Here is a 16,037-nt window from a genome sequence, read left to right as displayed (position 1 = left end):
AACCGTGCTGGAAAACAAGGTGCGGATGATGAACGACCGGCAGAAAAGAATGCAGGAGAAGCTGGAGGACCAGGAGAATAGGTGCAGGAGACAGAATCTCAGAATTGTTGGCCTCCCTGAAGGCAGTGAGGGATCGGATGCGAGGGCCTACCTGATGGACATGTTGGAGAAGTTGATGGGGGCTGGGGCGTTCCCTCGGCCCCTGGAATTGGACAGAGTGCACAGAGCCCTCGCGAGGAAGCCCAGAGCGAATGAGCGCCGAGGGCCATGGTGGTACGTTTTCAGCAGTTCATGGGCAAAGAACACGTTTTGCGGTGGGCCAAGAAAGAACAGAGCACCAAGTGGGAGAACTGTGTGTTGCGCATCAATCAGGACCTGGGAGCGGATTTGGCCAAGATGCGAGCTGGGTTCAACTGGGCAAAAACAATCCTCTTTAAGAAGGGGGTGAAGTTCGGGATGCTGTACCCAGCCCTTCTGTGGGTCACACATGAGGAACGGGACTTCTACTTTGAAACAGACATAGTATCGACCTTTATTAAAGAAATGAAGCTGGAGGCGAATTAAAAGACACAAGCCTTGGAGAAGTACTGTGGCAGCGCTTTGTGGTGCTGGATTGTATAAATTTAAGTAGCTCGATGTGAAATAATGGGCTGCGTGGATAGTTAAAGGTTGATCTGTCTTGCAGAGACCTTGTGGGGGGGGGGGGGGGGGGGGGGGGCTGTGAATTTAGTTTTGCCATTATTTTCCTAAAGTGACTGTTTCTTCACTGTTTTTCTGTTGTTTGTTTACTGGGGAATGTGATGCTTTTAAAATGCTTATTCATGTGGGAGGGTGGGGATAAGAGAAGAGTACAATAGGGAGACAGGCTGCTTGGTGCCAGGGGCGGGAGCTATTGAGTCAGCATGGGTCAACTGACTCTCGGAAGTGCAGTGGGGGTGAGCAGGTGTTAAGCTGGAGCATGACTTGGGTGATTGGGTTTCTAGTGTTGTTGCTAGGGGGTGGGGGGGGGGGGAGCTGCTTTGCTGACAGGGGAGGAACTGTTACTAGGGGCCAAATGGGAGGTCGGGAATGGCGACAGCCCGAGTGGGGACTCGAGGAAGCAGAGGGCACGAGATCGAGGCTGGCCGAAAAAGGGTGATGGCTAGTCGGCAGGGGGGGGGGGGGGGGGGGGGGGGGTTTGGAAATCCCCCCTCCAGGCTGATCACATGGAACGTGAGAGGACTGAATGGGCCGATCAAGAGGGCTCGCGTGTTTGCGCATTTGAGGGAACTGAAGGCGGACGTAGCAATGCTACGAGAGACACACATAAAGGTTACAGACCAGACGAGATTGAGGAAGGGGTGGGTTAGACAAGTGTTCAACTCAGGACTGGACTCAAAGACCAGGGGGGTAGCGATCTTGATCAGCAAAGGAGTGGCATTCGAGGCAGGAAGAATCATGTCAGACAAGGGGGGTAGGTACATAATGGCGAGTGGGAAGCTGGACGGGGTGCGAGTGGTACTTGTGAACATATATGCTCAGAATTGGGACGATGTGGAATTTATGAGGCGGGTGTTAGGTAAGATCCCAGATTTAGAGTCACATAACCTGATCATGGGAGGGGACTTCAACACAATCATTGATGCGGAATTGGACCGGTCAAAATCCAGGACAGGGAGGAGGCCGGCTGCGGCAAAGGAACTGAAGGGTTTTATGGAACAGATGGGGGGAGCAGACCCATGGAGGTTTGCATGGCCGAGGACGAAGGAGTTTTCCTTTTTTCCCCCCACATGTCCACAAGGTATACTCTCGCATCAACGTTTTTGTTCTGAGCAGGGAGTTAATAGCGAAGGTGGTGGATATTGAGTATTCGGCAATCGCAGTGTTGGATCATGCCCCGCACTGGATGGATCTACGGGTTAGTGTGGAGAGAGGGCAACGCCTGCAGTGGAGACTGGATGTGGGGTTGCTAGCAGACAGGGCGATCTGTGGGCGGGTTAACAAGTCCATCCAGAACTACCTGGAAACAAATAATACATGGGAGGTCTCTGCAGCGACGGTCTGGGAAGCTTTGAAGGCAGCAGTCGGAGGGGAATTAATCTCGATATGGGCCCACAGAGAAAAGGTGGAATGGGCTGAGAGGGATAGATTAGTGGAGGAGATACTCCAGGTGGACAGGAGATACTCGGATGCCCTGGACGCGGGGCTACTGAGGGAGCGGCGGAGGCTACAGGTGGAGTTTGGGCTGTTGACCACAGGGAAAGCAGTGGAACAGTTGAGGAAGGCAAGGGGGGCGATATACGAGTACGGGGAAAAGGCAAGCAGAATGTTGGCGAACTAGCTCAGGAAAAGGAAGGCGGCTAGGGAGATAGGTACAGTAAAGAGTAGAGACGGCTGTCCTGGGCCCAGCGGGGGTGAATGAGATGTTTAAGGACTTTTATAGTAAATTATATGAGTCGGAACAACGGGCTGGGGTGGAGGGGATGAGGCAATTTCTGGATCAGTTGAGGTTCCCGAGGGTGGAGGTGGACCTGGTGGAGGGGCTGAGAGCCCCAATTGAGATTGAGGAAATAATCAAGGGGCTGGAGAGCATGCAGTTGGGCAAGGCCCCGGGGCCAATGGAATTCTATAAGATGTTTTCAGAGATATTGAGCTCACTGTTGGTGACAACATGTAACGAAGCAAGAGGGAAGGGAGTCCTCCCCCCAACAATGTCGTAGGCCTCGATTTCATTGACCCTGAAACGGAAGGAGGATCCGGAGCAATGCGGGTCATACAAGCCGATTTCTCTACTGAATGTGGATGCCAAACTGCTGGCTAAGATACTGGCTACAAGGATAGAGGACTGTGTCCCGGGGATGATAGGGGAAGACCAGACAGGATTTTTTAAGGGCAGGCAACTCAAGGCCAATGTTCAAAGACTTCTAAATGTTATTATGATGCTGTAGCCACCGAAGTTGGCCATTCCCTCAATACAAAATGGAGGAACGCAGAGCTTGCAGGTTAAAATGGACAATGTTTGCAGCACAAGCAGGCTGCACCAAGCCAATGTGTATTCTGTCTGCTATGAGAGCAGAAAGCACCGAAACGAACATTCCGCATACTAATGAGGCAATCTCCGGGATATTTAACATAGTAATGGAACAATCCCAGGGACAATGGACACAAATAGAGAAGTGATTGCAACAGTGTATGGGAAACCAGACACCCCGGCACCAGCGGGGTTTGAAAACAAAGCACCTGAAGCCCCGCCCAGTAGCCAAGGGACAGCCTCAGTATTGGGGGGATTCAAACAAATCGATTGGGAAGAGACCCAATCGATTCCCAGCAGGTAAAGGGTCCGCCAAAAAGGGCGCGAAGCCCTAGGACCTATAAAAGACAGGTCCCACACTTAGTTTGTTCTTCTTAACCAGCCCTCCTCTCTGGACCAGCATCTCGACCAGCTTTTACCAAAGAAGATCTTGACCGAGAGAGAGGAGAGGTTTGGGACAGCGGCCGCCAGCAAGTAAGTGTCTCACAACAATCGCTACCAGAGATAGACACTCCTGACCCCTTTTTAACCTGTACCAACCTGAAGTCTGCAGACCAGAGCAGAGCAAGAGGCCTTGTCCCCTGATCCGGCAGTTCCCTTTGAGATAAGTATTGGTTTATTTAGTGGTAGGAATAATTTAATCCTCTTAGCGTGTGCATGGGTAGTATTATAATTGTATTATAATAAACTCAGTTGTTTGAACTTACTAATTGGTGTATGGTTTTATTGCTTTGAACTTGACCTTGAAACTTGTGGTGGTATCTTAACGATACCTGGCGACTCCAGAGCTAAGTAACGAAACAGAGCCAAATTGAGTGTTAAGCACACTCACCCAGAATGAGCAACAATGCCCTCAGAAGGAGAAGAGGCGGTGGTGGTGGTAGCGATGAATGCGGAGAAGGCTTTTGATCAGATGGAGTGGAATTACCCGTGGGAGGCGCTGGGAAGGTTTGGGTTTGGTGAGGGCTTTATTGGCTGGGTGCGGTTGCTCTATCAGGCACCAGTAGCGAGTGTGCGTACAAACCGGCTGAGGTCGGTGTATTTTGAACTACACCGAGGGATGAGGCAAGGGTGCCCCCTCTCCTGGTTATTGTTTGCGCTGGCCATAGAGCCATTGCCATGGCGTTAAGAGCCTCTTGGAACAGGAAAGGGCTGGTTCCGGGGGGGGGGGGGGGGGGGGGGAGGAAGAGGAACACCAGATCTTGCTCTATGCAAATAACCTGCTCTTGTACATTTCGGACCCGTTGGAGGGGATGGGGGAAGTAATACGATTCTTGGGGGAATTTAGCAATTTTTCGGGGTATAAAATGAACATGAGGAAAAGCGAGATGTTTGCGATCCAGGCAAGAGGACAGGAGAAGAGACTGGGAGAGCTGCCGCTTAGAATGGTAGGGAAGAGCTTTCGATATCTGGGAATCCAGGTGGCCCGGAAATGGGAGGTACTGGACAAGTTAAACCTTTCCCGGTTGGTACAAATGGAAGGGGACTTTAAGAGATGGGACATGCTCCCGCTATCACTGCAGGGAGGGTACAGACTGTGAAAATGACGGTCCTCCCCAGATTTCTGTTTGGCTTTCAGTGCCTCCCCATCTTCATCCCCAAGGCCTTTTTCAAGCGAGTGAGTAAGATTTTTCTGGGCTGTGTGTGGGCGGGTAAAACCCCACGAGTGAAGAAAGTGTTGCTGGAGCGCAGTCAGGGGGAGGGTGAGTTGGCACTGCCGAACTTCAGCAATTACTACGGGGCGGCTAATATAGCCATGATTAGGAAGTGGGGGAGGGGTCAGCATGGGAGCAGATGGAGGCGGAGTCATGTAAAGTAATATTTTATTTAGGTGTTTGAAAATTTTTATAACAGTAACATAAACAATGACATCAACATGGTAAAATAAACATTTCACCCCCCCACCCCAGCCCAATCTTCATGCTCCTCAACCATACAAGAACAATTTGCCCTCCCCTTTTGGAATACTGTATCTGCTGACATTTTAATTTTCCCAGAGAAAGTCGACAAACGGCTGCCACCTCCGGGAGAACCCTAACCAGTCTGGGAGCATTGGTAATGGCACCTCTGCAGTTCTCGCTGGCCCGATACTCCACAAGTCCCGTGGTAGTGGTGGCTCTGAGGGCAATGGGGGAGATATAAGAGAGTGGAGGGAACATCGATTTGGACCCCGATTTATAATAACCACAGGTTTGTACTGGGGAGGCTATATGGCGGGTTCCAGAGTTGGCAGAGAGCAGGAATTGGAATGATGTGGGATCTATTTATAGATGGGAGCTTTCCCAGTTTGAAAGCTTTGGAGGATAAATTTAAATTGTCAGCGGGGAATGGTTTTAGGTATTTGCAGGTGTGAAACTTCCTGAGAAAACAGGTGCCAGCCTTTCCGCTGCTGCCGCCACAGGCGATACAGGGTAGAGCAGTTTCCAGTACTGGGTTGAGGGGATGTTATCGGATATTTACCAGGAGCTTTCGGAGGCGGAGGAAACTCCGGTGGAGGAGCTTAAGGGCAAGTAGGAGGATGAGCTAGGAGAAGAGAGAGAGGCGGGTCTATGGGCGGATGCCCCAAGTAGGGTTAATACCTCCTCATCATGCGTCAGGCTTAGCCTGATACAATTTAAGGTAGTCCACCGGGCACACATGACAGCGGCTAGGATGAGTAAGTTCTTCAGGGTTGAGGATAGGTGTGCGAGGTGCACGGGAAGACCAGCAAATCATGTCCACATTTTGGGCATGCCCGAAGCTTAGAGTGTTTTGGCAGGATTTTGCTGAGGCAATGTCCACAGTACTAAAAACACAGGTGGTGCAGAGTCTGGAGATAGCGATTTTTGGAGTGTCGACAGATCCGGGAGTTCAGGGGGCGAAAGAGGCCGATGTCTTGGTCTTTGCCTCCCTGGTAGCCCGGAGATGGATCTTGTTAATGTGGAGGGACTCGAAGCCCCCGAGTGTAGAGACCTGGGTTAGTGACATGGCTGGGTTTCTTAGTCTAAAGGAAATAAAGTTTGCCTTAAGAGGGCCAATGTTAGGGTTCTCCCGGAGGTGGCAGCCGTTCGTCGACTTTCTCGGGTAAATTTAAAATGTCAGCAGATGCAGTATTCCAAAAGGGGAGGGTAGATTGTTCTTGTATGGTTGAGGTGCGTGAAGATTGGGCTGGGGGGGGGATGTTTATTTTACCATGTTGATGTCATTGTTTATGTTACTGCTCTAAAAAATTTCAAATACCTAAATAAAATATTATTACAAAACTATGAAACATAAGACCATAAGACAAAGGACCAGAATTAGGCCACTCAGCCCATCGAGTCTGCTCCGCCATTCAATCATGGCTGATATTTTTCTCATCCCCATTCTCCGGTCTTCTCCCCATAATCACTGATTCCCTTATTAATCAAGAACCTACCTATCTCTGTCTTAGACACTCAGTGATTTGGCCTCCACAGCCTTCTGCGGCAAAGAGTTCTACAGATTCACCACACTTTGGCTGAAGAAATTCCTCCTCATCTCTGTTTTAAAGGAGCGTCCCTTTAATCTGAGATTATGCCCTCTGGTTCTAGTTTTGCTTACTAGTGGAAACATCCTCTCCACGCCCACTCTATCCAGGCCTTGCAGTATCCTGCAAGTTTCAGTAAGAGCCCCTCATCCTTCTAAACTCCAACGAGTACAGACCCAGAGTCCTCAACCGTTCTGCATACAACAAGCTCTTCATTCCAGGGATCATTCTTGTGAACCTCCTCTGCATCCTTTCCAAGGCCAGTACATCCTTCCTTAGAAACGGAGCCCAAAACTGTTCACAATACTCCAAATGGGGTTTGATCAGAGCCTTATATAGCCTCAGAAGTACATCCCTGGTCTTGTATTCTAGATCTCTTGACATGAATGCTAACATTGCATTTGCCTTCCTAACTGCCGACTGAACCTGCATATTAACCTAAAGAGAATCGTGAACAAAGACTCCCAAGTCCCTTTGTGCTTCTGCTTTCCGAAGCAATTCCCCGTTTAGAAAATAGTCTATGTCTCCATTTCTCCTTTCCAAAGTGCATAACCTCACACTTTCCCACATCGTATTCTATCTGCCACTTCTTTGCCCATTCTTCTAGCCTGTCCAAGTCCTTCTGAAGCCCGCCTACTTCCTCAATACTACTTGTCCCTCTACAGATCTTTGTATCATCTGCAAACTTAGCAACAGTGCCTTCATCGACGACGAAAGGAAAAACGCTGGAAAATCTCAGCAAGTCTGGCAGCATCTGTAGGGAGAGAAAAGAGCTAACGTTTCAAGTCCGATGACTCTTTGTCAGTGCCTTCATTCCTTCTTCCAGATCATTAATGTATATTGTGAAAAGTTGTGGTCCCAGCACAGACCCGAGGCACACAACTAGTCACCGGTTGCCATCCTGAAAAAGACCCCTTTATCCCCACTCTGTGCCTTCTGCCAGTCAGCCAATCCTGTATCCATGCCAGGATCTTACCCTTAACATCAGGGGCTCTTAACTTATTTAAACAGTCTCCTATGTGGCACCTTGTCAATTCCAATGTTTCTCAAAACAGAAGGTGCATTTGAAATTAATTTTATATTTCTTTTTCGCAGCTCTTCTCATTTCAGATTTGAAGTTTGTTGCTCTGCTGCTTTCCTGGCTGTACCTTCACTGCTTGTGGAGGTACTGAACTGGGCCAGCTTCTGATTTTCTGGCTATTATTCTGCTCCTCCATTTCATTCCTGGACCATTCTCTGCTCCCCCACTGGCCTTGTGGATCATCCTGTGCTCCTCAACCATTTTCCAGTATCAATCTGAACTTCTCGGTTGGCCTCCAAGATCAAACTCCATTGGCTCCTGTATACTCTCCAGTTCTCGTGGTTCATGCATCAACTATTCTCTTTTTCTGGTTCTTGAGCTGCCACCAGTTGCAAAACATTAGTCACCCTTTTGGTCTTTCTGAATGAGATTGCGAAATAAAACTGCAAAATAAAACTAAATAAAAGATTCCAAGAGTAATATCTCATTTCCTAAAACAGATAATGACTAGCAATCTAATGAAAACTAATACAGCAGGACAACAGTGAACATGAAAGATTAGAAAAAAACATGAACACATTTATTTTCTAGATGGCAAGCTATCTCATGTCGACGTTGACACCATTTTGAGAAAATCAAAACCGCCGAGTAAACTAACAAAGTAGCCCCCAAGTAGGTTTCACAGTAGATTCGTACCAATGGCCCTACATCTGTTGATTCACAATGGATGTAGAAACATGTTGTACCTGCACTTTTGTAGCATAAATTGTTGATCTAGCAAAAGCTTACATGCCTAGCATAGGTGTCAAAATATTCTACTGATCAGGCTACTGTGTTGAGAGAGCAAGAGACATCTCATATTTATTAGCTAGTGTCACATTTTTCCTTATTACCGTGTGAACCACTGATCGGCCACAATTTACTGCCAATCCCTTATTGCCCTTGAGAAGTCATGGTGAGTTGTCTTCTTGAACCCCTGCAGCCCATGTGGTGTAGGTAGTGCTATTAGGGAGGACAGAGAAGACTTGCTTGTACTCTCTAGAATTTAGCAGAACGAGGGGCGATCTCATTGAAACATTCAAACTTCCTAAAGGGCTCAACAAAGTTGATGCAGAAAGTTTGTTTCCCTTCGCTGAGCAGGAATGCGGGGGGGCGTTGGGCTAGAACAGTCTCAGTCTCAGAATAGGAGGTAAGCCATTTGCGACAGAGATGAAGAGGAATTTCTTCATGCAGAGGATGGTAAATCTTTTGAATTCTCTACCCCAGAGATATGTGGAGGTACAGTCATCGAGTCAGTGAAAGATAGTAAAGGTATCAAGGAATATGGGGATAGTGCAGAAAAATTAGATTGAGGTACAAGATCAGCCAGTATCTAATTGAAAGGTGGAACAGGCTCGAGGGGCCAAATGGCCTACTCCTGAAACTATTTCCTCAGTTCCATCAAGGGACACCATATCAATGGATCTCCTGTCAACACAAGAGGATTGAGGCACTTGTTGACACATGCGCAAAAAAATCAATGACAAAGTTTGTCCTTCCAAACTTCAGTTGTGTCAGGGGCTGTATTTAAATTATAAAATGCCATTGTAAATTGATGTGGCATGATCAATGAAACAAGTGGAGTACTGCAGTAAATAAATAAGAAATCAGAATGCAAACGAGCCGGCAGAGGCACGCTTACATAAAGAATAAATTCTAAGCGGGGCAGAAATGAGCAGGTCGTGTAGCATTTGTGTAGGAGCTTGGGTTAACTTAACTGGTCAGAGTGCTGAACCTTGGCTGGAACTGAAAGGTAAAAACCTTGATTCCTCAGCAAAAGATAGAATTGAGTTCCTGTTGCTTCATTTCTGTCCTAGCCCGTGTCTACTCTGTCACTACCAATGTCACAGAATAAATAGTACAACGGTGCATGCTCCGTATTGACAGTAAACACCATCATCTTTTACAACTGTTTGGTGATCTTTCGATGAGTTTACTTTAGGGTTGAATGGCTTACTCTTGCTACTACTTCCTATGTTTCCATATTCCATCGAGGCACACTATCTTTTACCACAGTTCAGTGATCATTCAATGAGGACGACAATAGTGGGAAGGAAATAATCTGTAAACATTAATACAGACTTTAATTTCAATCATGTGGTCCACTTTCTCATGCCACCAGTCTTCAACCAGGATCTCAGTCATGTATGGTTCATATGATGCACTCTATATAGGGATGAAAAGCGTAATATTTTGGTGTCTTCATGGCACCGTCTAATATGACATTAATTTAACACATCAATTTATCGTTCCTCGATACGCAGGCCTTCATTTAAAGAGATCCATATGTTGCGCTCCATAAACTCCAATTGTCAGGATAACTACTGGTTTTCCCAGCATCAGTAGTAAAAGAAAACTACTCAACCCTGACAGTCAGGTGAGATAATGACATTTGCAAGTCCAGTAACAATCTTGGCAACAATTCAAATGCAAATAATTCCAACAAAATTGATAGTCAATGCCAGGCAATTTTGGTACTACAGTTAAGTTTGCAGTTCCTCTTCTGGACAGAGGGGGGCATAGCCTACACAGATGAGCAACAAAAACAAATATAGTTTTATAAATTCACTGATATTTGACCATGACACCAAAAACTATTTAGAGGGGTATTTCAACTCGAAACCTGGCGAGGAGAGGCTTTTCACAGTAATTTCATTGCAATGTCAGCCTACTTGTGACAATAAAGATTATGATTGTTATTATACACTGGCCCTTTTCTGAAATACTTGTTCTTTTGTGTTTGTCTCACGACATTACATTCAATCTGATCATTTTTTAAACTCAAGATGTTGTCCTGCACTAGCTTTGTCGCTTCACCTTGATTTTTCAATTAATAAGACATTTTGCATTGTTAGATTCTTATATTAGGTATATCCTTGGGTTCTGAATCAGTAGTCATGCCTTTAACAGACTTCACACCTCAATGATTCAGAAATGCTTAAAACGTGTATTAGAAAAACTCATTTTTTTTTATATTTAGGTCTCCAATTTACAAATTCTCTGGCAGCAGTTAGACATTTTGATAATCTGAAATATAAACTTGCTTGAAAAATATACAAAAGCAATCTTACCAGCAGCCACTGCAGAGCACATGACAAAAAACATGCCAACAGCAATTCTCTTCAAGGGCGAAGGCAACAGGCCTTTCTTCTTTAACATGGGATCGACCACTTTGTCTTTCACTGGGATCAGGACCAGAATAAGCACTGCATCAAACATGGTGAACCAGGCTGCTGGAAGCTGGAGAAAAGCATTGTTGGAACATAATTTTAAAAAGTGAGATCAGAAATTATTAAAATGAATACATAATGGTATAACAAACAATGGATTGTAATTCTCTGTTACAAAATGCGCTAATATTTACCATAAAACAGCATTGTAATTTTGTCTTTAATATATAAAACAGATTTGTGAATATGTGTATTGGAGGTGTGATGAATGCGGGAATTTCATATATATATTGTATTCTATGTATCTGATGCTGTGATGTTAAAAGCCTGGGTTAGTGTTAACAGTCTTTAAAAGACAGATACTTTGGCTACAGAGGTGCAATTAGAGTTATAGAGGTTTACAGCATGAAAATTCAAACATAATTAATTCTAATCATGCATCTTGTTTACCTGAATCAGGCTAATAGAGTTTTGTTTATAGAAAGATGGTTCCCTGGGGAGTAGATAATTAGAGACATTGTGTTTAGTCTTAGTCAGATGGTCATAACCCAATTAGTGGGATAGAGATGATGTGGTTAATGGGAAGAGCCAGGGACTGAAGCAGTCAGGTGTTTAGTTTAGATTGGGATGTGAACAGACCAGCAGCTTTTCAAACAACAGTTTAGTTAAAAGATTTGACTGTGAATAGAACAGGATATTTTTGCCAAATGCTGGTACATTAAAACAGTAGTTTGACATAGGCAAGAATCTGCAAGCTGGTTCCTGAAGGATCTCTCTCAAAGTGGTTTATCCAAGGCATCTCCATAAAGCATTCATGGGTCTGCTAACTGTATTTAAAAATTGGTTTTGACCAAAGATGGTTCGACCCAGAGTGTAGGAGGGTATGCCAGAAGCAGCACCTGGCATATGCAAAAATGAGGTGTCAACCTGGTAAAGGTACAACACAGGACTACTTGCATGCTAAACAGCATAGACAACAAGTGATAGACAAATCTAACCGATTTCACAACCAACAGATCAGGTCTGAACTCCACAGTCCTGTCACATCGAGTAGTGAATGATGGTGGACAACTAAACAACTTACTGGAGAAGGAGGCTTCACAAATATCATCATCCTCAATGATGGGGGGAGCACAGCACATCAGTGCAAAAAATAAAGCTGAAGTATTTAGAACCAACTTCAGCCAGAAGTGCCGAGTGGATGATCTGTCTTGGCCTCCTCCTGAGGTCCCAGGCATCACAGATGACAGTCTTCAGATATTTTGATTCACCCCACATGATATCAAGAAATGGCCGAAGGCACTGGATACAGCAAAGGCTATGGACCCGGACAATATTCTGGCAACAGTACTGAAGACGAGATCCAGAAATTGCCACTCCCCTAGCCTAGTTGTTCCAATACAGTTACAACATGAGCAATCTACCCGGCAATGTGGAAAATTGCCTAGGTATGCCCTTTTACACAAGAAATAGACCACACAAGTGCCAAGCAATGAACATCTCCAACGAGAATCATACCATCACTCCATGAAAGTCAACTATAATGAATGTTGTCATTCACTGACAACATCCTGGGAGTTACCATTGATCCGAAACAGAATTGGACTGGCCAAATAAATACTGTGCCTACCAGAGATGGTCAGAGGCTGGAAATCCTACAGTAAGTAACTAATTTCCTGACCCCCTAGAACCTGTCCTCCATTTACAAAGCAATCAGGAATGTGATGGAATACTCTCCACTTGCCTGGTTGAATGCAGCTCCAACATCATCATCCAGGACTAAGCAGCCTGTTTGATTGGCAACCTATCGACAAACATCGAGTCCCTCCACCACTGACTCAGTGGCAGCAGTGTGTAGCATCTACAAAATGCACTGCAGGAACCCACAAAGGCACCTTCAAAACTCACGACTACTACCATCTAGAAGGGGAAGGGCAGCAGCCACTCGAGAACACCACCAACTGCAAGATCCACCCTCCCTCCCACCCCCCAGCCACTTACCATCCTTACTTGGGAAATATATTACAGTAAGAAGTCTTACAACACCAAGTTAAAGTCTAACAGGTTTGTTTCAAACACGAGCTTTCGGAGCGCTGCTCCTTACTCAGGTGAATGAATAGATCTATTCATTCACCTGAGTAAGGAGCAGCGCTCCGAAAGCTCGTGTTTGAAACAAACTTGTTGGACTTTAACCTGGTGTTGTAAGACTTCTTAATGTGCTCACCCCAGTCCAATGCCGGCATCTCCACATCAGGAAAATATATTGCAGCTCCATCAGTGTCAAAATCTTGCAACTCCCTCTCTGACAGCAAAGTGGATGTACCTGCACCACATGGACTGCAGCAGTTCAAGGCAGCAGCTGACCACCACCTTCTCAAAACTAGGGATGGGCAATAAATGCTGGTCTCGCCAGTGGTGCTCACATCCCATGAATGATGTTGTCAACTATTAATAACCAAATCATTTGTGAAAAGTTTAATTTCCTTCCTTAATTTACTACATTACCGTTCTTACCAAATTCCTCCCTCAGATGTGGGACCTTTGTATGCTTCTATTTGATTTAGTAACCACCTACCTATGCGTAGAGTAGGTTCCATTGCAAGTTTACTATTTGGGATCTTTTACCACCTCCAACACTATGCATGCACAAAGATTACATATAATCAAAAATGTAGTAATGGAAGTTTCTTGTAAACTCACTACTCCAAAAGTAGCCAAAATATTTAAAAAGCCACGACAAGATGTAAAGAATGGTTCAACACTGCAGTTTAATCATTTGCTTTTGTCCCACTCAACGTTACAAAAAAAACACATGAAGGCTTTTAATGTAGAAATCAAACAGCGAAGCACGCTGCATTTTTCTTTAAAAGCAGGCAGGCTGTTAAATATCATGCTAGATGTCTTGAGTGCATGTACCAAAAAAAAGTGACAACATTAGCTATCCAACTTGAATGAATGAAAACACTCTGGTTCAGCTTTACCCATGTCAAGGAGCACTGATAAATAACATCTGGAATTACAGAACTTAAAACTTCCATCTCCAGCCATAATTGGATTTAACCATGTGCAATAAAGATACTGTTTTGTACCAGGTTACCATAATAAGCAATTGCTATAACCCTCCAGTTTAATGCAATACTTAAAATAGCTATTGCTGTCTCTTAAGGCAGCACAACATATTGAAATTAATATTCAAGTTCCTTTTTACAACTAGACCTATAATTTAGCATTACTTCCACACAGTGGAAGCTTTTAAATTATAAAACCTATATAATAAAGTGTCAAAAAAGTGACCAAAATGATCAGTTGCGATCTGCAAGCTTCATATCACCTAAGCACTAATTCCCAACTTATTTTGTCTTCCATCCTATTCATTTCAAACTTACCAGGGAGTCAGTGGCTCTGTGGTATTGTCACTAGACTTGTAAACCAGAGTCCCAGAGTAATGTTCTGGGGACCCAGGTTCAAAGTGTAGCCACCGAAGTTGGCCACTGCCCGACACAAAATGGAGAATTGAAATGCATGCAGGGAAAACAGGACAATGTAAGGAAAACAGGCAGGCTGCAGAATCTCCCTCTGTATTCTGTCTGCAAAGAAACCAGACAGCACTGAAACTAACAGTTGCGCATATTAATTGAGCGATTCCCGGTGATTCCCGGGCACAATCGAGAATAACAAAGGTCAAGCCAGACTCTTCGGCGCCAGCAGGAGTCCCGGACAATAAGTTCCAAACAGCCCCAAGAACCACCCAGCGATCGGGAAACAGACCCAGTATTGGGGAATTCAAACCAATCGATTGGTATGAGGTCCAATCGATTGCAAGCAGGTATAGGGTCCGCCCAGATGGGCGCAAAGCTCCTGTGACCTATAAAAGTCAGGTCCCAAGTATAGATCTCTCTCTTAGCCGACCCTCCCAGTAGAACACCTTTGCAGCAGCTCTCGAAGAACTTGAACGTGAGAGGGAGAGGCCTGGCCAACAGCTACACCGACAAGTAAGTGTCCAACCAACGCTCGCTACGAGAATAGACACTCCTGACCCCTTAGCCCGTACCAACTGGGAAGCCTGCAGTCTCAGGACAGGGATCCAGTGGGTTCCCTTATCGAAGATAAGTATTGGCTTATAGTGGTAGGAATAGTTTAGTCCGTTATTATTAGTTGCATGAGTATCGATTTACTGTGTAAATAATAAATGTGTGATTGAACCTTACTAACTGGTGTATTGAGTCATTGATCTGAACTTGAACTTGAACCTCGTGGTGGTATCATAAAGATACCTAGCAACTCTAGAGCTAAGGAATAAAACAGAACCAATCGAGTGTAAAGCACACTCACCAGAACGAGCAACAAAATCCCGCCACTACAGATGGTGAAATTTGAATTCAATAAATAAGTCCAACGATGAATGAAATGAAAATCGCTTATTGTCACAAGTAGGCTTCAAATGAAGTTACTGTGAAAAGCCCCTAGTCGCCACATTCCGATGCCTGTTCGGGGAGGCTGGTACGGGAATGATGACCATAAAACCATTGCCAATTGTCGTAAAAAAACATCTGGTTCACTAATGTCCTTTAGGGGAGGAAATCTGCCATCCTTACCCGCGCTGGCCTACATGTGACTCCAAACCCACAGCAATGTGGTTGACTGTTAACTGCCCCCTCAAGAGCAATTATAAATGGGCAATAAATGCTGGTACAGCCAGAGATGCCCACGCCCCATGAACGGATAAAAAAAACATGGCAGCAGAATAAAAATCCTGTTTCAACATATCAACTACAAATGTAAAGTATTCTTGTAATACAGCCAAATTGGCAACAGATAGTGGCTAAAGCTTCATTTTTAATGGGACCTCCAGATACTCATACCATTTTTGATATTTCTGAAAAACACATTTAATTACCTGTGAAAGTCAGTTTTAAATACATTTGTGACAATTTAATCTGCAAAGGATGAAGATTACTCATACTTCTAAACTAAATTCATCTGTAATACACTCCAAAAATCTCATACTTCGGTGACAGATTCTCCAATAATGTTTCTGAAATTCAAATTTTCGTTAAATCTAAAGTTGCATCTTGCTTCAGGAACTAAAAGACATTATATCAGGAAAATGGTTTGACTGATACCTCTACAGTGCGTTTTAACTACCAACCCGAACATAAAATTTATGTTGCATGCGAACATATTATGCCACGTTTCAATATTTCTACTTAATCAATTCCTATTTTTATTTACTTTGAGCTTTTGCACAAATAACTTCAACCTTTGCAAAACTCTGCTTGATGTGTTCTTTCCTTTTTCAACAAACAAAGA

General features: G+C 44.7%; 1 protein-coding gene across 1 annotated transcript in view; it reads right to left on the bottom strand.

Annotated features, from left to right (window-relative positions):
* slc15a4 (solute carrier family 15 member 4) overlaps window positions 1-16,037 on the bottom strand; it is a 122,665-nt gene that overhangs the window by 66,985 nt on the left and 39,643 nt on the right. Inside the window, exon 5 of the mRNA XM_038790263.1 lies at window positions 10,629-10,797. Coding sequence (XP_038646191.1) covers window positions 10,629-10,797 — 169 coding nt within the window. The remainder of the gene's footprint in view (window positions 1-10,628; window positions 10,798-16,037) is intronic.

The sequence above is a fragment of the Scyliorhinus canicula genome, chromosome 1, assembly GCF_902713615.1.
Source record: "Scyliorhinus canicula chromosome 1, sScyCan1.1, whole genome shotgun sequence".
Taxonomy (NCBI): domain Eukaryota; kingdom Metazoa; phylum Chordata; class Chondrichthyes; order Carcharhiniformes; family Scyliorhinidae; genus Scyliorhinus; species Scyliorhinus canicula.
Note: the sequence above shows the minus strand (reverse complement) of the source record. Positions and strands in the feature narration are given on the sequence as shown.